This window comes from Salmo salar, chromosome ssa06 (assembly GCF_905237065.1).
Source record: "Salmo salar chromosome ssa06, Ssal_v3.1, whole genome shotgun sequence".
Taxonomy (NCBI): domain Eukaryota; kingdom Metazoa; phylum Chordata; class Actinopteri; order Salmoniformes; family Salmonidae; genus Salmo; species Salmo salar.
The window spans coordinates 78,269,353-78,294,619 of NC_059447.1; the positions used below are offsets into that span (position 1 = coordinate 78,269,353).

Sequence of the window (25,267 nt, forward strand, 5' to 3'; positions counted from 1 at the left end):
AATAACAAAATATCACAGAAAAGTAAACAAATAAAACCAGAGAGACACTGAAAAAGTATATATTACACAATTAGACAAGTTCGATTTTGACAAATACTGTAGATACTTTTTTGATCATTTGCTATGTATACCTTTCAAGGATGTTACCTAAAATTCTAAATCAATTAGAAAATATTTCACAATAAATTAACAAATTCACAAATTATTGGCTGTCACTGTGTGTGTATGTAAAATCAAAATTGTATATCAAATTTGGCAATGCTTACAGGTTTACCCACCTTATCACTGATACATATTTTCACATCTATCTAAAATATTTCTACACTATCACTGTATATATATTGGCAATATATTAGTGCATGTAATGAAAAGCTTGACCAATCCTTCAGTAAAGTAAGGATTACATTGGGAATAGCTTTCATTAAAATGTCATATTCCTTACACAACACAACGTTTTTCTGGCTAATAATTCATTGTATGGCGTATACCTTTGACATGCCATGAACTCTTTCATGCAAGAACACTTGTAGGGGACTGTAAATGCAACAACTGATGTCATGAAGTTTTCAACAAAGTGCTAATCCCATAGATCCAGCTGCAACGTTTCCCAACACTGCTCCTCCAGTACCCCCAACAGTACACATTTTTATTGTAACCCTGGACAAGCACACCTGATTCAACTTGTCAACTAATCATCAAGCCCTCAATGAGCTGAATGAGGTGTGTTTGTCCAGGGCTACAACAAACTGCCTACTATTGGGGGTACTGGAGGACCGAGGTTGGGAAACGCTGAGTTATCTCATCTTTATATCTGTGCCATTATAACGTCTGTGACAGCATGGGCAGCGTCAGTGAGACTACAACCCATAGGAATCCCCACCCAGTTGACTACTTTAAATGCATGGTGGAAGCCCTCAATTGTGCTGACCATGGTAAAATGTAGCAATAAGGCACGAGGGGGTGTGGTCTATAGCCAATATACCACGGCTAAGGGCTGTTCTTATGTTCAACACAATGCGGAGTGCCTGGATACAGCCCTTAGACGTGGTATATTGGCAATATATCACAAATCCCAGAGGTGCCTTATTGCTATTATAAACTGGTTACCAAGTAATTAGAGGAGTAAAAAGCATTGTTTTTGAGTCATACCCATGGTATATGGTCTGATATACCACGGCTGTCAGCCAATCAGCATTCAGGGCTCGAACCACCCAGTTTATAACAGCTTTTTGCCACTAGAGGCCTCTATCACTATATGTGGGTAGTCCAGAAGTAAGACCAAAGACAGTACAGTAAGAAGATATGCAGAAACATTCGAGTCTAACAGTCGTCTCGCGCCAAACTGCGCATGTACTGACCTTCAAATCAAAGGCACTCCTTCGATATAAAGTTGTTTTTTACTAAAATGAAAACATGTCAGTTTGTATTTTTCACGAGATTGGAGTAATAACATGTTTATCTACTTAATACCTTGGTTAGAATCTAGGTTGTGCCTATAGATTTCGAGAAAATTATCAACCAAGTAAGAATTATTCACTTCTCTCGTTGACTTCTAAAACCCCAAACCCTGGTCTGGTCTGCTAGGCATGTTTTGCAAGTTGTCCCAGAAGTCTCGCGATGTTGTGCCTCTGAGTTTAGAAACTCCAGTGGTAAACTCGACGTTTGTGTCCACAATACTGACATGCTGAAGATTAACTTGATTTGTCATTATACTCGATAAATATGAAATTGGTGGGTTGATTTAACACGGGGAGGGGAGAATTTACCCCATAACTGATACGCTATTTTTTGGTATGCTAAGTAATGTAGTTCATATGGCAAACGTTACTTGGCTAGGCTAGCTAACTAACGTTACAGTAGTTTAAAAAAAAATGTTGTTAGTCATGGCTGCCCCGCTAGCTACCTATCATACATTTGCAAGTTTTTGAACACCGACAAGCCAGCAACCAATAATTGACAAGACAGTATCGCAGCGTTTTATTCTGTTGCATTTGCTATGCAAGTTGCTATTGTTGTTTTAGCTAACTTGTTATCATGCCTGTTGAGAGATGACATGTGTAGCATCTCTTCCTTTCAGTACTGTCTGGCAGGTCACCCCACACTGCCTTGCAATGTCCTAAATTCAAATCCACCACAATCATGTTGGACTGTGGACTGGATACCACATCTGTGCTACAGTTTCTGCCTCTGGTACACAGGCGAGACAGAAGTGATGTTATCAAGAAGGCAGCTGTACATCCGCCACACAGCAGTATGCATCGGGGTTATTCCTCTTTTATACTGTATTTCTTCCTTAGGTTGACGTTGCAAAGACATTTACTGTGAATAGACATATTTGCCCCAACAAGTGCCATGCCATGATGATGAGAGTACCCTGTATATTTTCCAACCCAAGGCTTTCCAAGCTCCCAGGATGGGTGTTTAAAGACAGCACGATTAACCTTGAGAAAGTATGAGGTCACATTTTTTTTGTCTAGTTTGGATTTATTCATGAATTGAGTTTACCAACATTCCTGCACACGTCTACCTTCAGAAGCTGAAGGAGTGTGCAGGGCGTGTTTTTGTGGACTCACAGCCAGAGTTCTGTCTCCCTGAGGTAATGTATACCTGGATATAATTCCAACCATCAACCTGTACATTAAATTAACCTGGGCACTAGAAGCCACTGTGGGTAACATCGCCTGATAATGTGGTGATATATTAGTCATGCTTTTCGCATCCTTGTCCATCCTCCTCACTCAGAAAGAGCTGCTGGACTTGTCCACCATAGACGTCATCCTGATCTCCAACTACCACTGTATGATGGCCATGCCTTACATCACGGAGCACACAGGCTTCACTGGGACAGTGTATGCCACAGAGCCAACGCTGCAGATCGGCAGGTAGAGAGGGTGACTTGATGTGACTAGAATCATCTGCGACATTCTAGAATCACCAGAATTGGCAACATTCCAGAAAAATGCAATTGACATTTTAAAAACACATTCTAGAATCACTTCGATTAGCATCATTGCAGGAAAATGTAATGATTCAAGAATGGGATTCTAGCAATTCACATTCTAAAACTATTAGAATGTCAACATTCCAGAAAAATGACAAGGGGATCTTAGAAGGGATTGAATAAGCCTAAAAACTGTTCTGGATAGCATCCGGCTGATTCTACCTATCTGCCCTTAGACTTCTGATGGAGAAGCTGTTGAACTTCATGGAGAGAGTTCCCAAGGCCCAGTCTGCCACCTGCTGGAAGAATAAGGAAATCCAAAGGTGACCTGCCAGACCAATGCCCTGCACAAATTAGTTTAGGATATGTATTATTTTAGGATTTGTCAGCTTATGTTATACTTGTAATTCACAAACTGAGAGCACACTATTTTCATGAGAAAAAGACATACAGAGACATTAATTTATTTTTAGGCTGCTTCCCAGCCCGCTGAAGGATGCTGTAGAAGTGTCGATTGGAAGAGATGCTACAGTATTCAGGATGTCAACTCTGCTCTCAGCAAGGTGCAACTCGTGGGCTACTCGCAGAAAGTGGTAAGAAGTCTGTCTTGTGCACTATAATTCAAACACACATACGCATTAATTCACCTAATAACTGAAGCTAACGTGTGTCTTCTATCATGTCTCTCTCCAGGAGCTGTTTGGTGCCGTGCAGGTCACACCACTGAGCTCTGGCTACTCATTGGGTAGCTCTAACTGGATCATCCAATCACATTATGAGAAGGTTTCCTATGTATCTGGCTCCTCCCTCCTCACTACACATCCACAGCCCATGGATCAGAGTGCCCTGAAGAACAGTGATGTTCTTATTCTGACTGGCCTCACACAGATGCCAACCCAGATGGCATGCTAGGGGACTTCTGCAGTAACCTAGGTATGTGGTGTCCTGGTCCCAAGTCTGTTTGTGCTGTCATCTGTGGATTTGACTACTGCTATCTCAAACAGGTCTCTTGTAAAATAGATGTTTTAATCTCACTAGCTTGGTTTCGATCCAATTGGTGAAATCCACATAAAGAAAAAATGCTAATTTCCCCACCAGTGGCGTTTCCACCAAACAGACTTGTTGCCGGATAAAAATCAGTGCGTGATGACATAGTGCACAAACAATGTACTTTTTAGCTGAAGTTTTCGTGTACTGAATAAAAGTAAACTCTACCAATAGTTTTTGTCACAAACTGTTAAATTAAATAGCAAATGTGCCTTACTCTGGTCTTGGTATGTGCACTGTAGCCAACAGCTGGCAGATACAGTGCAGGTAGGCTAGTCTACATGATGACATTATTATGGATAAGAGACAGAATATTTTTTATTTGTGAAACAGCAGTCAAGCATCGATCATCATGTCACAAGAATCAGACCCTCAATATTTATTGGAAAGGAGCCTCAAGATCACCGTACACTTCACCACCCTGTGAAGTTCATCATAACTTATTTCATCTGAAGCTTAATAAACTGCATGGTTTCCCGAGTCCTAGTGGGAGGACCACACACCACATCATCGCCTGACTCCAAGTTTACGTCGATATGATAGTTCAATAAATCAATATATGATATAATAATTTCCACCGCCATTTCTCATATACATTATACTGACACAAAAAGATCCCACCATTTCAAATGAACAAATTATCTGTCGGCATTTATAAAATTGTACCGAAACTTCCTGTTTCCATCACAGCTGTGTCGTGATTTTTTAAAATTTATATGCAATGACTTTACTCATTAAAACTGGGTGAAAACAGGGTGACTAACCTACAGTGGACCACGATGTCTTGCTCCCAGACAAACGAAACTTCTTTGCTCACTTTGAGGACAATACAGTGCCACCGACAGCGCCCGCTACCAAAACCTGCGGGCTCTCCTTCACTGCAGCCAACGTGAGTAAAACATTTAAACATGTTAACCATCGCAAGACTGCCGGCCCAGACGGCATCCCTAGCCGCATCCTCAGAGCATGCGCAGACCAGCTGGCTGGTGTGTTTACGGACATATTCAATCAATCCTTATCCCAGTCTGCTGTTCCCACATGCTTCATTGTTCCTGTTCCCAAGAAAGGTAAGGTAACTGAGCTAAATACTATCGCCCCGTAGCACTCACTTCCGTCATCATGAAGTGCTTTGAGAGACTAGTCAAGGACCATATCACCTCCACCCTACCTAACACCCTAGACCCATCCAATTTGCTTACCGCCCCAATAGGTCCACAGACGACGCAATCGCAATCACACTGCCCTAACCCATCTGGACAAGAGGAATATCTATGTAAGAATGTTGTTAATCGACTACAGCACAGCATTTAACACCATAGTACCCTCCAAACTCATCATTAAGCTCGAGACCCTGGGTCTCGACCCTGCCCTGTGCAACTGGGTCCTGGACTTCCTGATGGGCCGCCCCCAGGTGGTGAGGGTAGGAAACAACATCTCCACCCCGGGGCCCCACAAGGGTGCGTTCTCAGCCCTTTCCTGTACTCCCTGTTCACCCATGACTATGTGGCCATGCACGCCTCCAAATCAATCATCAAGTTTGCAGACGACACTACATTGGTAGGCTTGATTACCAACAATGACGAGACGGCCTACAGGGAGGAGGTGAGGGCCCTCGGAGTGTGGTGTCAGGAAAATAACCTCACACTCAATGTCAACAAAACAAAGGAGATGATCGTGGACTTCAGGGAGCAGCCCTCTATCCACATCGACGGGACAGTAGTGAAGGTGGAAAGTTTTAAGTTCCTCAGCGTACACATCCCGGACAAACTGAAATGGTCCACCCACACAGACAGCGTGGTGAAGAAGGTGCAGCAGCGCCTCTTCAACCTCAGGAGGCTGAAGAAATTTGGCTTGTCACCAGAAACACTCACAAACTTTTACAGATGCACAATCGAGAGGCTCCTGTCAGGCTGTATCACCGCCTGGTACGGCAACTGCTCCGCCCACAACCGTAAGGCTCTCCAGAGGGTGGTGCGGTCTGCACAACGCATCACCAGGTGCAAACTACCTGCCCTCCAGGACACCTACACCATCCAATGTCACAGGAAGGCCAAAAAGATCATCAAGGACAACAACCACCCGAGCCACTGCCTGTTCACCCCGCTATCATCCAGAAGGCGAGGTCAGTACAGGTGCATCAAAGCTGGAACCGAGAGACTGAAAACAGCTTCTATCTTAAGGCCATCAGACTGTTAAACAGCCATCACTAACATTGAGTGGCTGCTGCCAACATACTGACTCAAATCTCTAGCCACTTTAATAATTTAAAATTGGATGTAATAAATGTATCACTAGCCACTTTAAACAATGCCTCTTTATATAATGTTTACATACCCTACATTACTCATCTCATATGTATATACTGTACTCTATACCATCTACTGCATCTTGCCTATGCCGTTCGGCCATCGCTCATCCATATATTTTTATGTACATATTCTTATTCATTCCTTTACACTTGTGTGTATAAGGTAGTTGTTGTGAAATTGTTAGATTATTTGTTAGATATTACTGCATGGCCGGAACTAGAAGCACAAGCATTTCGCTACACTTGCATTAACATCTGCTAGCCATGTGTATGTGACAAATAAAATTTGATTTGATAGTTGTGTGTCTGACGTTTCCTTTATGGACAATTGACTTATTTATCACTGCATACTCTCACACACACAACCTACACGCACATCTGCAGCATATGCTCCATATTCTATTGTTATTTACAATAAGAGACTCCAAAATGACACAACATTTATTTACCATTAGAAACAGGGAACAAATACGTTTTACTACTTCAATAGACATGTTAATTTGTCCCAAAACTTTTGGTCCCCTGAAATGGGTGGACGATGTACAGAAAGTGCTGTAATGTCTATATGGTTCACTTGATATGTATAAACATAGCCTCAAATGAAAGCTCACAGGCTGCATTTTAACCTCATAGTCATCGTTTCAAATTCAAACTTTTGGAGTATAGAGCTAAAAGAAGACTTCGCTGTCCCAATAATTAGTGGGCTCTGTGCATAAATGGGTTAAATTAAAACTTACTGTTGGTAGCAGACCTGCCACTGGCCTGTGGAGCAGTGACACCCAGTCTTTTCCCCTTTTCCTTATCTTCCGGAAGGCTTTGTCACAATAAGCAGTCTAAGGTCTACCTTCCAGAACCTCCTTTCCCTCACGCTGAGGTAAGGCTGCTGGTCTTTAAATTGATTCGTTTTAAAGAGAGTTTCTGCCAATTGAAATTACATTGCACCATATTTTACAGTTTGATCTTTAATTTACTCAATCTATCAGAATTTTGAACACTATTATTTTGATAATTTAGCTATAGTTGTATGTTGGCCTATCTCAGACACTTGTCTGTCTTTCTGTCTATGTATCTCTCAGTTGATCCAGACCAACAAGTTGAAGCACTACCCTAGTATCCATGGCGACTTCAGTAATGAGTTCCGTCAGACGTGTGTGGTGTTCACCGGGCCCCCGTCTCTTCGGCGACGTGGTGCACTTTATGGGACTGTGAGGCAAATCCAGCCTCAACACTATTATCTTCACTGGTGAGCACAACTGTACCAGAACATGGCAAGTTTACCAACCATGGTAGCCTGTCCCTAATCTCAGAACCCAAAACCAAATCCTGCGCTAGCTAGTCTGTCACAAGAGACTTGACCTGTCATTAAAACTTTGTTCCATTGTTCGAATACCATTAGACTATATAAAACAGAAGGTTAGATCCCAAGGTTCCAAATATGTGGTCTACTGAATGAACTACTGAACTATGAATGTTTTTTTAAAATGGTTATATCTTACTCCCACAGAACCAGACTTCTACCTGGATGCGTTAGCCCCGTACCAGCCACTGGCCATGAAGTGTGTGTACTGTCCCATCGATACTCGCCTCAACTTCCACCAGGTCTCCAAGCTGCTCAAGGAGGTCCAGGTACTCAATACACATCTGGAACTTATATAAGGAAGGCACTGCGATTATACATGTATAGTTCCTTCAGAAAGTTCACACCCCCTGACTTTTCCCCCACATTTTGTTGTGTTACAGCCTGAATTTAAAATAGATTACATTTAGATTGTGTCACTGATCTACACATAATACCCCATAATGTCAAAGTAGAATTATGTTTTAGGCTTGCCATAACAAATTTATAAAAATTGAAAAGCTGAAATGTCTTGAGCTAATAAGTATTCAACCCATTTGTTTTGGCAAGCATAAATAACTTCAGGAGTAAACATTTGCTGAACAAGTCAGATAATAAGTTGCATGGACTAACTCTGTGTGCAATAATGGTGTTTAAAATGACTAACCCATCTCTGTACCCCACACATACAATTATCTGTAAGGTCCCTCAGTCCAGCAGTGAATTTCAAGCATATATTCAACAACAAAGACCAGGGAGGTTTTCCAATGCCTCGTAAAGAAGGGCACCTTTTAGTAAATTGGTAAAAATAAAAAAAAAGCAGACATTGAATATCCCTTTGAGCATGGTGAAGTTATCACATACTCTTTGGTCACTTCAAAGATACAGGCGTCCTTCCTAACCCAGTTGACAGAGAGGAAGCAAAACGCTCAGGAATTTCACCATGAGACTAATGGCGATTTAAAACAGGTTAATGGCTTTGATAGGAGAACTGAGGATGGATCAACAACCTTGTAGTTACTCCACAAAACTAACCTAAACGGAGTGAAAAGAAGGAAACCTGTACAGAATAAAAAATATTCCAAAACATGCATCCTTTTTGCAATAAGGCACTAAAGTAATACTGCAAAAAATGTGGTAAAGAAATTTACTTTTTGTCCTGAATACAAAGCATTATGTTTGGCGCAAATACAACTCATCACTGAGTACCACTCTCCATATTTTCAAGCAGGGTGGTGGCTGCATCATGTTATGGGTATGCTTGTTGTCTGCAAGAACTAGGGAGTAAAAAAAAAAAAAAGGAATAGAGGAAAACAAAATCCTAGAGGAAAACATGGTTCAGTTTGCTTTCCAACAGACACTGGGAGATAAATCCACCATTCAGCAGGACTATATTTTATTAAATTGTATTTAACCATTATTTAATTAGGCAAGTCAGTTAAGAACCAATTCTTATTTACAATGACAGCCTACCAAAAGGCCTCCTGCGAGGACAGGGGCTGGGATTAAAAATATAGGACAAAACACACATCCCGACAAGCGAGACACCGCAACACTACATAAAGAAATAACCTAAAAAGCAAGGCCAAATATAAACTGGAGTTGCTTACCAAGATGACATTGAATGATCCCGAGTTGCCTAGTTACAGTTTTGACATAAATCGGCTTGAAAATCTATGGCAAGACTTGGAAATGGCTGTCTAGCAATAGGAAAAAAAGTACATCAACAACCAACTTGACAGAATTTTCAAAAGAATAATGGGCAAAGCTCTAAGATTTACCCAGAAAGACTCACAGCTGTTATCGCTACCAAAGGTGATTCAGGGGGTTGAATACTTATCTAATCAAGATATATTGGTGTTTTGTTTTCCATTAATAGAAAAAGGTTAGAATTTTTATTTCACTTTGACAGAGTATTTTGTGTAGATCATTGACAAAAGAATGACATTATCCATTTTAATCTCACTTTGTAACACAACACAATGTGGATAAAGTCAATAGGTGTGAATACTTTCTGAAGGCACTTCTCCCCTCGTTCTTCCTTTTTTCATCTTGGACTCTTTTTTATTTGACTTTTTTGCCCATAACCTCCCCTCACAGCCTCTCCATGTGGTGTGTCCAGAGCAGTACACCCAGCCCCCCCCCCGACGACAGAATGACTGTTCGACAAATCTGGCTCGCATCCTGAATGACTTCTTATTATGATTGACCACAGTTCAGTTAGCTGATTTACCAATCTCAAACACGCACTTTCCCAATTGTTGGAAGTGGCTTTCTCTACTTGTCTCCTCTCATTTGTACAGCTAGTGATGTCATTTTTGTTTTGTCTTGTATGTAGATAGTGCTTTTTGTAATATCAATGTGTAAAATAGTATTTTGTAATAAACTACATTTAGGAAAAAAGTGAGTCACTTATCAATTTGATAGAAGAAAATGTCCATTCCCAATATTCAAATCCTTTCTGAAGAGTCCTGTATTCAGTAGAAAATGTACACTGTTCATTCTAGTCCAGAGAAGGCTGGTGGGAGGAATTGTAGGACAGGCTCATTGTCTTGACTGGAATCTAATGCAACAGAGTCAAATGTTTCCATGCATTTGGTACAAGTCCAATGATTACATTCCAGCCATTATAATGACCCTGTCCTATAGCTCCTCCCACCAGCCTGTTCTAGCCTCTCAGGGAAAAGCAACAAAAGGTGAGAAGGCGATTGTTTATTCCACCAAGGAGTAAGTGAAGATGCTTTACAGAAGTCATTTGGGGAGATTATATTATAATTGATCATGCAGTTCCTGAATACTGCCACTTGGAGGCCATGAAAACCAGCTTGGTCATGCTCCCATAGTGCACTGCTAGAGACTAGGCTCCATTTAGTCAAAACACATCACTTCAATGCCAAGGTGTTACAAATACTTCAGCCTAATCTTCTACATTATGCATTACTTCCACAATTTACAGGAACAATTCAATCTTAATTTCACAACAATTGTTATAGCTTAAACGCTCTATAATCACATTTTATTGGTCATGCACACCAGCTTGGATGCACCTGCACCGTCTCCATGTTCTAGATGGTAGTAGGGTGAACAGGCTGTGGCTTGGGTGACAAATCCTTGATCTTCTTGGCCTTCCTGTGACCCCGGGTCCTGGAGGGCAGGCAGTGTGCCCCCGATGATGCGTTGAGCTGACCGTACCACCCTCTGGAGTGCCCTGCGGTTGCAGACGGTGCAATTGCTGTACCAAGCGGTGATACAGCCTGACAGGAAGCTCTCTATGGTGCATCTGTAATCTGTGAGGGTCTTAAGGACCAATTTTAATTTCTTCATCCTGAGGTTGAAGGGGAGTTGTTGCTTCACCACTGTCTGTGTGAATGGACCATTTCAGATTGTCAGTGATGTGCAGGCCAAGGAACTTGAAGCTGACAAATGCCACATTCCTTCAGTAAAATGTAGAACCAGGAACAGATATAGCCCGTGGTTCACGCCAGACATGACTGCCCTTGACCAGCACAAAAACATCCTATGGCATACTGCATTAGAATCGAATAGCCCCCGCGATATGCAACTTTTCAGGAAAGTTAGGAACCAATATACACAGGCAGTTAGGAAAGCAAAGGCTAGCTTTTTCAAACAAATTTGCATCCTGCAGCACAAACTCCAAAAAGTTCTGGGACACTAAAGTCCATGGAGAATAAGAGCACCTCCTCCCAGCTGCCCAGTGCTCTGAGGCTAGGACACACTGTCACCACCGATAAATCCACGATAATTGAGAATTTCAATAAGCATTTTTCTACAGATGGCCATGCTTTCCACCTGGCCACCCCTACCCTGGTCAACAGCCCTGCACCCCCCCACAGCAACTTGCTCAAGCCTCCCCATTTCAACTTCACCCAAATCCAGATAGCTGATGTTCTGAAAGACCTGCAAAATCGGGAGCCCTACAAATCAGCAGGACTAGACAATCTGGACCCTCTCTTTCTAAAATTATCAGCCGAAATTGTTGCAACCCCTATTACTAGCCTGTTCAACCTCTCTTTCGTATCATCTGAGATCCCCAAAGATTGGAAAGCTGCCACGGTCATCCCCCTCTTCAAAGGGGGAGACACTCTAGACCCAAACTGCTACAGACCTATATCTATCCTACCCTGCCTTTCTAAGGTCTTCGAAAGCCAAGTTAACAAACAGATCACCAACCATTTCGAATCCCACCGTACCTTCTCCGCTATGCAATCTGGTTTTCAAGCAGGTCATGGGTGCACCTCAGCCACGCTCAAGGTCCTAAACGATATCATAACCTCCATCGATAAGAGACAATACTGTGCAGCTGTATTCATAGACCTGGCCAAGGCTTTCGACTCTGTCAATCACCACATTCTTATTGGCAGACTCAACAGCCTTAGTTTCTTAAATGACTGCCTCGCCTGGTTCACCAACTACTTCTCAGACAGAGTTCAGTGTGTCAAATCGGAGGGCCTGTTGTCCGGACCTCTGGCAGTCTCTATGGGGAGGGTTAAATTCTTGGGCTGACTCTTTTCTCTGTATACATCAATGATGTCGCTCTTGCTGCTGGTGATTCTCTGATCCACCTCTACGCAGACGATACCATTCTGTATACTTCTGGCCCTTCATTGGACACTGTATTAACTAACCTCCAGATGAGCTTCAATGCCATACAACTCTCCTTCCGTGGCCTCCAACTGCTCTTAAATGCATGCTCTTCAACCAATCGCTACCAGCACCTGCCCGCCCGTCCAGCATCACTACTCTGGACGGTTCTGACTTAGAATATGTGGACATTTACAAATACCTAGGTGTCTGGTTAGACCTTAAACTCTCCTTCCAGACTCACATTAAGCCTCTCCAATCCAAAATTAAATCTAGAATCGGCTTCCTATTTCACAACAAAGCATCCTTCACTCATGCTGCCAAACATACCCCCGTAAAACTGACTACCCAACCGATCCTTGACTTCAGCGATGTCATTTACAAAATAGCCTCCAACACTCTACCACAGTGCCATCCGTTGTCACCAAAGCCCCATATACTACCCACCACTGCGACCTGTATGCTCTCGTTGGCTGGCCCTCGCTTCATATTCGTCGCCAAACCCACTGGCTCCAGATCATATATAAGTATTTGCTAGGTAAAGCCCCGCCTTATCTCAGCTCACCGGTCACCATAACACCCACCCATAGCACGCGCTCTAGCAGGTATATTTCACTGGTCACCCCCAAAGCCAACCCTTCCTTTGGCCGCCTTTCCTTCCAGAACGAATTGTAAAAATCACTGAAGCTGGAGACTCATATCTCCCTCACTAACTTTAAGCACCAGCTGTCAGAGCAGCTCACAGCACCTGTACATAGCCCATCTGTAAATAGCCCATCCAACTACCTCATCCCCATAATGTTATTATTTATTTTTGCTCCTTTGCACCCCAGTATCTCTACTTGCACATTCCGCTTCTGCACATTATCACTCCAGTGTTTAATTGCTAAATTGCCTATTTATTGCCTTACCTCCCTTATCTTACCTCATTTGCACACACTGTATATAGACTTTCCCCCCCCTATTGTGTTATTGACTGTATGTTTTGTTTATTCCATGTGTAACTGTGTTTGTGTCGCACTGCTTTGCTTTATCTTGGACAGGTCGCAGTTGTAAACGAGAACTTCTCAACTAGCTTATCTGGTTAAGTAAAGGTGAAATAAAAAGGACTCCTCTGACAAAACAAAAGCTGATTCAAAGAGGAAGTGTCAGGTTTCAAAACTCTTCCATGGTAGGATACAAGTATTCTCAATGAAAGGTGGCTATCGAGGAAGACACTGTTTTCCTACCAACGAATTGACACACTCCTCAACCACATCTGTTTTCAGTTCACGGCAAAAAGATGGACTTTTGCGCAAATGAGAAAACCCTCCTGAGAGAGCACGTGCAGAAAATAGGCCAAGTAAGGCTAGATCATTTTCCAGGCAGGGCACAGTGACCCCTAAAGCAACAACCAGCTCCAACAAAATTAGCATCAATAGTTACAAGGGCACTAGACTGCTGCACATGCACACAAGTCAACTACAAAATACTTTCCTCACACTGAAAGGCATTCCAGAGTGCAACATACAATCTAGAATTTCCATAACACTGACCATTTGTGTGGGAAAATATTTAATTGAGAGTTTACGTGCACCTAAAATACATGTAATAATATTTCAATGTACAATATCTTAAATATATAGTATACTACATAAGCATTAGATAAATGTATGCAGCAGATGGAAATGTTGATGTACTGATTGTCAGGAAGTCTAGTAGTCCTGTTTGAATATTGTTTTAATGTGTACTCTCCCTTCCTCCACATGAGACTATTGACTTGACAAAAGCAAGCTTCATCATATTACTTCTCACTATATAATTAAACTGGATCAGTGATCATATTGAGGAAGAAAGGAAAGATGTGGATTGTTGCATTTGAGCGGCTCTAAATGCTTTAGCGAGAACATGTTAGTGGAATAATGCAGTCAAACAGTAAACGTATACAGGCAGTACGTTTTGAAGGGATCCCCTGGCTGGTTTGATATCTCATATCCTAGTCACCTGAGGGCAGTTTGATCTTCTGCAGGTTCTGTTGTATTTCACACATTCTTATAGGACTTGTGGAAGGGACATTTCATACACCCAATCCCAAATCAACCCTTAGCCCCCAGGCTCTTTTGTAGATCTGAAATAAATGGTTATGTACAGAACAGTTTAGTCATTTAGCAGACGCTCTTATCCAGAGAGTGACTTTCAGGAGCAATTAGGGTTAAGTGCCTTGCTCAAGGGCACATCGACAGATTTTTCACCTAGTTGGCTCAGGAATTTAAACAAGCAGCCTTTTGGGTTACACGCTCTTAACCACTAAGCTGCCTTCACACCATGCTTGTAGCTCCACCTTGCCAGTGTCTTCTGAAAACATTCACTATGTGGCTTAAAAAGGTGCGCTTTCATGTACATATAACAAATCTAAGATCTACACAAGTGCCTAGGGGGTTATGGGGCTAAGTCAACCACCAGCTTTCTCTAAACTGGAAACCGACCGACTGGTTTGTCTACTTGGATTCTTTCTCAGCGTCCAGCAGCGCAGAGCGGATCCCAACCTTCTGGAGCTCTTCTACCAAGTCTCCATTCTGGTGCATCTGTAGGAAGATGTCACAGCCGCCCACAAACTCTCCATTTAAGAATATCTGTGGGATCGTGGGCCAGTTGGAGAAGTCTTTCACTCCTGTGAGAGAGACAGAAAGAGTTAACATGTGTAAATATTAACAATATCCATACAATATTTCCATTATGGCCCAATTTCAGCAGTATGCTGGTGTTGTCAGATAACAATTCCCCAACTGACTTTCCTCTGACGCACTTGTTGTGTTGCAAGTTAGCATTTCCTTATGTTCATAGACTGTTACACAATGTCGTCTCTACTAGTCCCACTGTATAGCAACAGCCACAGTAAAAATGAAGGGGACTACCTAGTAACATATTGCTATAACAAGCCTAATAAATGTCAGTACATAAGTAGTACAATGTTTGACATTAACCACACCCTCTTTGTCCTTGCTGCAAAACACTGATAAAAAAAAAAAATACTGTGAACCTAGTTAGCTAGATTTGAAAAGGAGCACAACTACTTTTGGACAGGTTGATGTACCATACATACATATAGTTAATTTCTGTCATCTTAATTAAACTATTGTTACTAACTACAAGGTTAAAAACGATCGGGATAAAATCTAGACTAGTATTTTGAAGTAAAAAGTAGCGAGCTGTACTGACCTTGTCTGAGATCCTGGTCATCCAACACGTTATATGCAGCATATTCATTCACACCATGCATCCTCAATATCTGAACCACGGCATTACTGAAACCACACATTGGTTGGGCAGGCGTCCCCTTTATAAACACCACCACCTTGTCCTTCTTCACCATATCACCAAGGTCTTTCTGTAAGGCCGCAGAACACATGAGCCGGGCCGAGGACACTAACGATACATGTTGTCCATCAACTTGCTTCGGTGGATAGACCGACAAACTCAACCGAAGACAGCGAACTGTAGACCGAATTAGGTTGTTCATTGTCTTCGTTTGAAGGAAGGTATAAACAGACAGAGACACTTTACACACTTGGGAGCAGTGTTACCAACTAATTTTCAGGGGAAGTTGCTAGAGGCAGGTCGATTTGTTGCTAAAAGTTGCTAAATGACGTGATGACGTCATTACGTAATAACGGAAATCTGCGTCATTACGTGGAATACACAAAAACGTCACTCAAATTGACTGGCCATCTCGGCGAAAAATATGATTTGACATTTGTTAGTTTAGATTTGTTTGTTTATTATTATATATTTTTATTTGTAAAAGCAATATAAACACAACACATTTTATATGATCACATTTTTATTTTTAAACACAACACATTGAATTATTGAACAATTACACATTATTGAACAATTACATTTTATTTATTTTCATTTTAACTAGTAAGCCTACACATTCTGAACAATTATAGTTTTAAGCAGTGTATTGGTAGTTAATATGCTACCTAACTGATCAACAATTATAGGTACAGGCTAATAACAAGATATATATGCTATCTTATTGAACAAGCAAATTAACTCAAATAATGATGTATGCGCTAGGCATCTCTCTCCAGGTTGTTGTGCTGCCTGGCTGGCTAGCTGCTCAATGGTTTCCTCCAGATATTGCCACTGTTCTCGCACACACTGCAGTACACACTGCCACCATCAGCTGTGTGTTTCCACCAGTTCCAGAAAATCCACTCCTTGCATACGTACTGTAAATATGATGAATCATAGATTGGCAAGGAAATCCTCTTCATCTTCACTGTCCAACTGCATTATCACGGAGCTGGAACCAGCAGAAGAGGATGGAGTGGCCTTAAAGCTGTATGCTGCTGTGGTGCCAAACTGCTGCAGAACTTCACTTGGTAGTTTATGCTGGTAACAGGTATCACCAGCCAGCTTCAGTCCGTACCGCACCAGGAGTATGGAGTTGAGAGTGTGCAGTGACATTCTATTTCTTAACCTTGACTTGACCACACTCATTTGGCTGAACAGCCGTTCAACCTCCGCATTTGAGTGTGGCAGGGAGAGTGCAGCTTTGCACAGTTCTTCAAATGGATTTGACCCGGAAGAGTCCGTGTAGTTATTGACTTCACTCCAAAACTTGACTGTATTTTCAGTTGAGTCCCACCTAAACAGATGGATGTTTCTCCATTGGGAAACAATTGTATCAATTGTTTGGGGCTGGTATCCCAGTAGCTCAGCTACTTTAATAATTTCAGTGGTGCCTTTATTGTGCTTTAGCGTTTCCTTAACACTGAACAAGGCCATGTTTCACAAGGCTTCAAGGTTGTCTGGGAGCCTTGCTTGCAGCTCCTTGCTTAAAGCAATAATGTAGTTGATGCACAGTCTCCGAATGACCTTTTTGTCCTCTGGCGCATGACTGAGTTGGTACACCGTGCTCTCGAAAAGGTACCGAAGGTATGGTGATGGACTGAGATGTCCATCAATGGCATCCTTCAGGACATCAATTTTTGCCATAGGTTTGACTACTCTGCTGCAAATTGATGTTAAGAGGTGTACCAGATTGTCCAAAAGCTTGACAGGATCTGTTTGCTCTCCCTCAAATGATTTCAGTGCAACTTGTATGTCGGACAGGAATGATTTCAAGAATGTCAGGTAGACATAGTTGGTCTTGTCCATGTACATGGCGTGGAGCACATCCGTCATGTAGCAACGCTCACTGGCCTTGGTCAACTCAAAGTGGAGTTTCAGTTCTTCCCACTGGCTCAATATACGAGTTACCGCAGGCTCAATTGATAGCCAACGTGTGGCACACACTTTGGTGATCTGCAGGGGTTTCTGGCACAATTCATGGTGGCATACACTGCTTTGTATGCCTCGTGCCGTTTTGGAGAAATCAAAAACCAGTTCTAGGTTTCCCTGATTAAGTACTCAACACTCCTAGGGATGGTTTCTTTGGATGCTGCACAGACAGCCAATTGTAAAGACTGGTACACACAGCGGATGAGTACCAAATTGGGAAATGCACATTCTTCCTTTAAAATCTTGTGCACCCCGTTGTGCAACCCAGTCATAACAGACACATTATCAGTGCCAATACCCTGAAGATTCTCTTTTTTAAGGTTACACTTCTCAAGAAACTCAACTACCGCCTTTGCTATTGATCTGGCATCGCCCTCCTCCAATTCAACCAGCCCAAGAAATGTGGACACAACGGTTCTTTTTTTAGCACTGAAATATCGAATCACCACACCCAGGTATTTCGAGACACTGACATTAGTGTACTCATCAAAAAGGAGACTGAACTTCACATGCCCCACATCTGATGTTACCCTTTTGAGAAGATAAAGAGCCAGTACTCCCCTAATCATTTCTGTGCACTTGGTGCTGTGCATTTGGAAGTTTGCTGCCACAGAATCTGAAAAGGCAGCTTTGCAAGCCATACCTAAATGGTCACATGCTAGCAGCGAGCAATGCTCTGCAGTGGCCATTGCCATAGTAGCTTCTGCGCTTTTGCAGTTATCCACTTTTTTTTAACCAACTGTGGTAATGTAGACAGCGTTGTGGGGTTGTACGGTTTTGATTTATTTATATACATTGCTGTAGCACAATGTTTTTTGATGTCATACATTTTTGCAGCATATCTGATTTGCAGTACGCACAGTATGGCCGTCAATCATCCCCAAATACTGGCTTCAGCTACCCTTTAAATTCAGGTACTGTAACGGCTGTCGTGAGAGAGAGTAGACCAAGGTGCAGCGGAGTTAGTGTTCATCATTGCATTTAATAACAGAAAGAACACTATATGAAACAACACAAGAAAACCGACAGCCAAACAGTCCTGTCAGGTGCAAAACACTAACAGAAACAATTACCCACAAAACCCAAAGGAAAAACATGCTCCTTATGTGTGACTCCCAATCAGCAACAACGAACTTCAGCTGTGCCTGATTGAGAGCCACACACACGGCCCAAAACAAAGAAATACAAAAACATAGAAAAAGGAACATAGAACGCCCACCCAATGTAACACCCTGGCCTAACCAAAATAAAGAACAAAAACCCCTCTCTATGGCCAGGGCGTTACAGACTCCCACTATTTTCTGCACTTCTGTCTGTACAATTTTGTTTGAGACATGTTGATTGATGTTGTAAGTTCTGTTCAAGATCAAACATTTGTGACCAACTACATTTATTGGGTTTGTCTCGTCGAACGCATACTACTGCTGCTGCAGTCAGCCAACAATGATTTTTAATTTGCTGAAATTGCTGCTGGCCTGCTGCTGCCTGTGCACGAGCTGAGCGCCTGCTGCTGACGTCACTCACAATACACTTTTGCAGCCAGGCACGTGTGTTGTGACTGAGTGTGTGACAGAGAAAATCGTTTTTGTGTCATTTAGAGGGAAAATGCATTTTAGCGTTTGAGTCACTTTTCAAAAGTTGCTAAAAGTTACAAATACATTTTTTAAAGTTGCTACATTTGTTGCTAGGTGCTGTTTGAAAAAAAAGTTGCCAGGGTACTCTGAAAAGTTGCTAAATCTAGCAACAAAATTGCTAAGTTGGCATCACTGCTCGGGAGCAGGGCAACACATTTATAGTTGAGACAAATATCAACCTTGATGTCATGTGACAAGATGGAAGCAACTAGATCTGAATGTTGATTGGACAGCATAAATTCCGTAAACACCAATTACGTAAGTTACACAAGTGTGGGTGATGAAATAGCATACCAAAATATTTACTTTGATAATAATAAATAGTCCTAGATAAAAATATATATATTATAAAACAGAAACATCGGACAATTTGTCTTTCTTAAATGTTTTAACATAACATGTGAACATTAGCTTTCGGTTTTGCGACGTCATTAGTGGCTTCCCACTTTTAGCGTAAAAAACAAACAAAAAAGTTTTTCATCCGACGATCAAAACGTGCAATCATTCATACAACACAGGTTTGTAACATATTATGAGTAGTGCTACTAATTGTATTACAACAAAAACCGTGCTTTATATATTTAACAACACAGTTGATGAGAAGGTTTGGGGTTAGAAAGAAGTTGAGATTGTTTGTGTGTGAGTATCTAGCTAACGTTAGCTAGTTAGCTGTGGCATGCTGGTCAAGTCCTGCAACATCCAAACGATACACAGTCGTCCTCTGTCATAGCTCATAATTTGTAACCAAGTGATACAGCCTCTTGCAAGGACAATTGCTTGTGGCGAAACACGGTTACATAAAGCAAAACAAGGAAGCTAAGGCGTGACTTCTGGAGGTTGAGGAGTTCTACGTGCGATGTTCCTTGGACAGATTGTCTTCAGAGAGCCCTGCTTTCCAACCTGTCCTTCAGTGTATGGGAGAAGATGTAGGGAATAACTCAACACAGCCCTGTGATTCTGGACCCCAACACAGCCTCCCTGTGCACTCTCACCTGTCTGGTCAGCTTGAGGTACAACCAGGGTGAAGATGATGACAAAATTCCTGCCAACCCGGAGAGGATGGATGACAATAGGATGGTGCTAGGCTCTGTGGGTTTTGACTCGGGACACATTGCTGGGATGTTGAGGTTGGGGACTGGGATGTGGGAGTGATCACTGAGGCGTGCAGCAAGGAAAATTCTGAGTTGTTTAAGCAAATATGGGGTGTTGAGTATGACAGTGGTTTTGAAGCATGTTGTCCATCACAGAAACCCATTTCCCTCATAGTGAAGCATGATACCAGAAAATACAGGACACCCAGCGAGTCCTGCCACAGCCAGCCAGGCATCGTGTGTGACCTGGCAGGAATCAAGCCTGGGGTGGTGCAGTTCACACACCAATACAGACCGTTAATATATTAGGCTATGCTCTTTGATATACATATGTTATAATGTCCCATAGACCCTAGACCATTGTCATAGTCCTGGAGGGCCGACGTCGCTCTTTCCATAGTCAATAAATCCATTAATTCCCTTAACTAAATGTCCATGCTGAAGCACTGCGGTTTACACTCTTTTGTTCGTTTTGACTGATAGGAAGGCCAGTGCAGTGATGCGTTGTGTGGTTCTAGGTTGGCTACCGTCTTCCCTACTTCCTAGCAGGCACATTACAGGACAAAGTGGGATGCATACTGTACAGAAATAACTTTTGTTACTTGGTTCCACATCAGTAAAAAACAAGGTGGTGTTGTGTCAACCAGAGAATCTTGCCTGAACACACTAGAACTCCTAGTGCGCAATCTAAATTTACCTGGATCGTAATCACGGTTGGGGAGTAACGAGTTGGGTAGGTTACTTTTCAAATGTAATCAGTTACTAGTTAACTGTCCAAAATTGTAATCCGTAACATAGCTTTTGGATTACCCAAACTCAGTAATGTAATCTGATTAATTTCCTCTTAAAATGGATTAGAATAATACAAAAAGGAAATTTACCAATAGAATCAAATCACATTTTATTGGTCACATACACATGGTTAGCAGATGTTAATGCAAGTGTAGCAAAATGCTTGTGCTTCTAGTTCCGACAGTGCAGTAATATCTAACAAGTAATCTAACAAATTCACAACGACTACCTTATAAACACAAATGTAAAGGGATGAATATGTACATATAAATATATGGATGAGCGATGGCCGTGCAGCATATGCCAGATGCAGTAGATGGTATAGAATACAGTATATACATATGAGATGAGTAATGTAGGATATGTAGACATTATTAAAGTGGCGTTATTTAAAGTGACTAGTGATACCTTTATTAAATCCATTTTTAACATTTATTAAAGTGGCTAGAGATTTGAGTCTGTATGTTGGCAGCAGCCACTCAATGTTAGTGATGGCTGTTTAACAGTCTGATGGCCTTGAGATAGAAGCTGAAAAACTTCAGACACTCGGTCCCAGCTTTGATGCACCTGTACTGACCTCGCCTTCTGGATGATAACGGGGTGAACAGGCAGTGGCTCGGGTGGTTGTTGTCATTGATGATCTTTTTGGCCTTCCTGTGACATCGGGTGGTGTAGGTGTCCTGGAGGGCAGGTAGTTTGCCCGGTGATGCGTTGTGCAGACCGCACCACCCTCTGGAGAGTCTTGCGGTTGTGGGCGGAGCAGTTGAAGTACCAGGCGGTGATACAGCCCGACAGGATGCTCTTGATTGTGCATCTGTAAAATTTTGTGAGTGTTTTTGGTGGCAAGCCAAATTTCTTCAGCCTCCTGAGGTTGCGCCTTCTTCACCACGCTGTCTGTGTGGGTGGACCATTTCAATTTGTCTGTGATGTGTACGCCGAGGAACTTAAAACTTTCCACCTTCTCCACTACTGTCTCGTGGATGTGGGGATGCTCCCTCTGTTTCCCGAAGTCCACAATCATCTCCTTTGTTTTGTTGACGATGAGAAGAGGTTATTTTCCTGACACCACACTCCGAGGGCCTTCACCTCCTCCCTGTAGGCCGTCTCGTCGTTGTTGGTAATCAAGCCTACCACTGTAGTGTTGTTTGCAAACTTGATGATTGAGTTGGAGACGTGCATGGCCACGCAGTCAAGGGTGAACAGGGAGTACAGGAGAGGGCTGCGAACGCACCCTTGTGGAGCCCCAGTGTTGAGGATCAGCGGGGTGGAGATGTTGTTTCCTACCCTCGCCACTTGGTGGCGGCCCGTCAGGAAGTCCAGGACCCAGTTGCACAGGGCGGGGTCGAGACCCAGGGTCTCGAGCTTAATAAGGAGTTTGGAGGGTACTATGGCGTTAAATGCTGTGCTGTAGTCAATGAACAGCATTCTTACATAGGTATTCCTCTTGTCCAGATGGGAAAGGGCAGTGTGCAGTGTGATGGCGATTGCGTCGTCTGTGGACCTATTGGGGTGGTAAGCAAATTGGAGTGGGTCTAGGGCGATAGTAATTTAGTTCAGTTACCTTTGCTTTCTTGCGAACAGGAACAATGGTGGCCATCTTGAAGCATGTGGGCACAGCAGACTGGAATAGGGATTGATTGAATATGTCTGTAAACACACCAGCCAGCTGGTCTGCGCATGCTCTGAGGATGCGGCTAGGGATGCCGTCTGGGCCGGCAGCCTTGCGAGGGTTAACATGTTTAAATGTTTTACTCACGTTGGCCACAGTGAAGGAGAGCCCACAGGCTTTGGTGTCAGTGGCACTGTATTGTTCTCAAAGCGAACAACATCTATTGCAGGATAAATCAATGTTGGTGTTTACATAGCTGGGCATAAATGGATGTTGCATTTTGCTTGTGGTTATGTAGGCTTCTAACCCATTGCTTTCTACTTCAATACAGATAATACGATTAGGATAATAAACCTAAGTCTTGTCAGATTTCCAGTCAAGAGGATTTTTAATAATTGTAATGGTCTTCTCAGAGTGTGGTCAGAATTGCTCAGGCGGAAAAATTACATTAAACTTGCTCCTTTTTCAATGCTGAGTTGAATGTCATTAAAACCTGTTAGGGCTAGGGGGCAGTATTGACACGGCTGGATAAAAAACATACCGATTTAATCTGGTTACCACTCCTACCCAGTAACTAGAATATGCATATACTTATTACATATGGATAGAAAACACCCTAAAGTTTCTAAAACTGTTTGAATGGTGTCTGTGAGTATAACAGAACTCAAATGGCAGGTCAAAACCTGAGAGATTCCTTTACAGGAAGTGGCCTGTCTGACCATTTCTTGAACTTCTTTTCCATCTCTATCTTTTACTAAGGATCTCTGCTCTAACGTGACACTTCCTACGTCATCCATAGGCGCTCAGAGCCCGGGAAAAAACAGAATGTCGTCATCCCAGCCCCAGGCTGAAACACATTATCGCCTTTCTCAAGTGGCCGATCAAGGGACACTGGGCTTAGGCGCGTGACCCGACCGCCTCCGCCTTTGTGATTTTTTCCTCTGTTTGCCGAAAAGGAGATTCCCTGTCGGAATATTATCGCTTTTCTACGAGAAAAATGGCGTAAAAATTGATTTTAAACAGCGGTTGACATGCTTCGAAGTACGGTAATGGAATATTTAGAATTTTTTTTGTCACGAATTGCGCCATGCGCGCAACCCTTCTTTACCATTTCGGATAGTGTCTGGAACGCACAAACAAAACGCCGCTATTCGGATATAACGATGGATTATTTTGGACCAAACCAACATTTGTTATTGAAGTAGCAGTCCTGGGAGTGCATTCTGACGAAGACAACAAAAGGTAATCAAACTTTTATAATAGTAAATATGATTATGGTGAGTGCTAAACTTGCCGGGTGTCTAAATAGCTAGCCCGTGATGCCTGGGCTATGTACTTAGAATATTGCAAAATGTGCTTTCACCAAAAAGCTATTTTAAAATCGGACATATCGAGTGCATAGAGGAGGTCTGTATCTATAATTCTTAAAATAATTGTTATGCTTTTTGTAAACGTTTATCGTGAGTAATTTAGTAAAATGTTAGCGAATTCCCCGGAAGTTTGCGGGGGGTATGCTAGTTCTGAACGTCACATGCTAATGTAAAAAGCAGTTTTTTGATATAAATATGAACTTGATTGAACAAAACATGCATGTATTGTATAACATAATGTCCTAGGGTTGTCATCTGATGAAGATCATCAAAGGTGAGTGCTGCATTTAGCTGTCTTCTGGGTTTTGGTGACATTATATGCTGGCTTGAAAAATGGGTGTCTGATTATTTCTGGCTTGGTACTCTGCTGACATAATCTAATGTTTTGCTTTCATTGTAAAGCCTTTTTGAAATCGGACAGTGTGGTTAGATTAACGAGAGTCTTGTCTTTAAATAGCTGTAAAATAGTCATATGTTTGAGAAATTGAAGTAATAGGATTTTTAAGGTTTTGAAAATCGCGCCACAGGCTTCAAGTGGCTGTTACGTAGGTGGGACGAATTCGTCCCGCCTAGCCCATAGAGGTTAAGGACTGAAGTGTCAATGTATTTCTTCCCTGCAAAACATCCTATCTGAATTTAAAATCTTAGAAGTAATCATTTAGTTGTTCAAAAATATCTGTAATCTTATTACAATGTAAGATTAGTTATTTTTTGTAATCAGTTACTAGACAGGGTCATGTAACGGATTACATGTAATCCGTTACTCCCCAACCCTGAAATTTACTAGCCAGGTTATTTCAGATTGCGCACTAGGAGTTCTAGTGTGTTCAGACAAGATTCTCTGGTTGACACAACACCACCTTGTTTTTTTAATGATGTGGAACTAACACACAAGTTATTTCACTACTTAGTTCGAATTTTGTCAGTCCTACTAATAACAAACAAATGCAATGGCTAGGTGAAAGGTGGATATTCCTCCCATTGGACAAGTGTTCCGATGACAAGGCACACAAAAGCCAATTTGTTTGGAACGGAAGCATTTATCTGAGAAATAAGTGATTGGTGACTGAATCACTTTTTTCTCAGTTTCTTGGCAATTTCTCGCATGGAATAGCCTTCATTTCTCAGAACAAGAATAGACTGACGAGTTTCAGAAGAAAGTTCTTTGTAGCCATTTTGAGCTTGTAATCGAACCCACATGCTGATGCTCCAGATACTCAACTAGTCTAAAGAAGGCCAGTTTTATTGCTTTAATCAGGACAACAC

General features: G+C 42.1%; 1 protein-coding gene and 1 pseudogene across 1 annotated transcript; one reads left to right on the forward strand and one right to left on the reverse strand.

Moving 5' to 3' along the window:
* The first annotated feature begins 1,722 nt into the window (after positions 1-1,722).
* On the forward strand, positions 1,723-10,013 carry LOC106608100 (integrator complex subunit 9-like; annotated as a pseudogene).
* A 3,923-nt stretch (positions 10,014-13,936) lies between these two features.
* Positions 13,937-15,810, reverse strand: glrx5 (glutaredoxin 5 homolog (S. cerevisiae)). The gene is given in 2 exon segments (NM_001141232.1): positions 13,937-14,884; positions 15,433-15,810. Coding segments are annotated over 2 exon segments (474 nt in total). The 5' UTR covers positions 15,734-15,810; the 3' UTR covers positions 13,937-14,711.
* Positions 15,811-25,267: the final 9,457 nt, after the last annotated feature.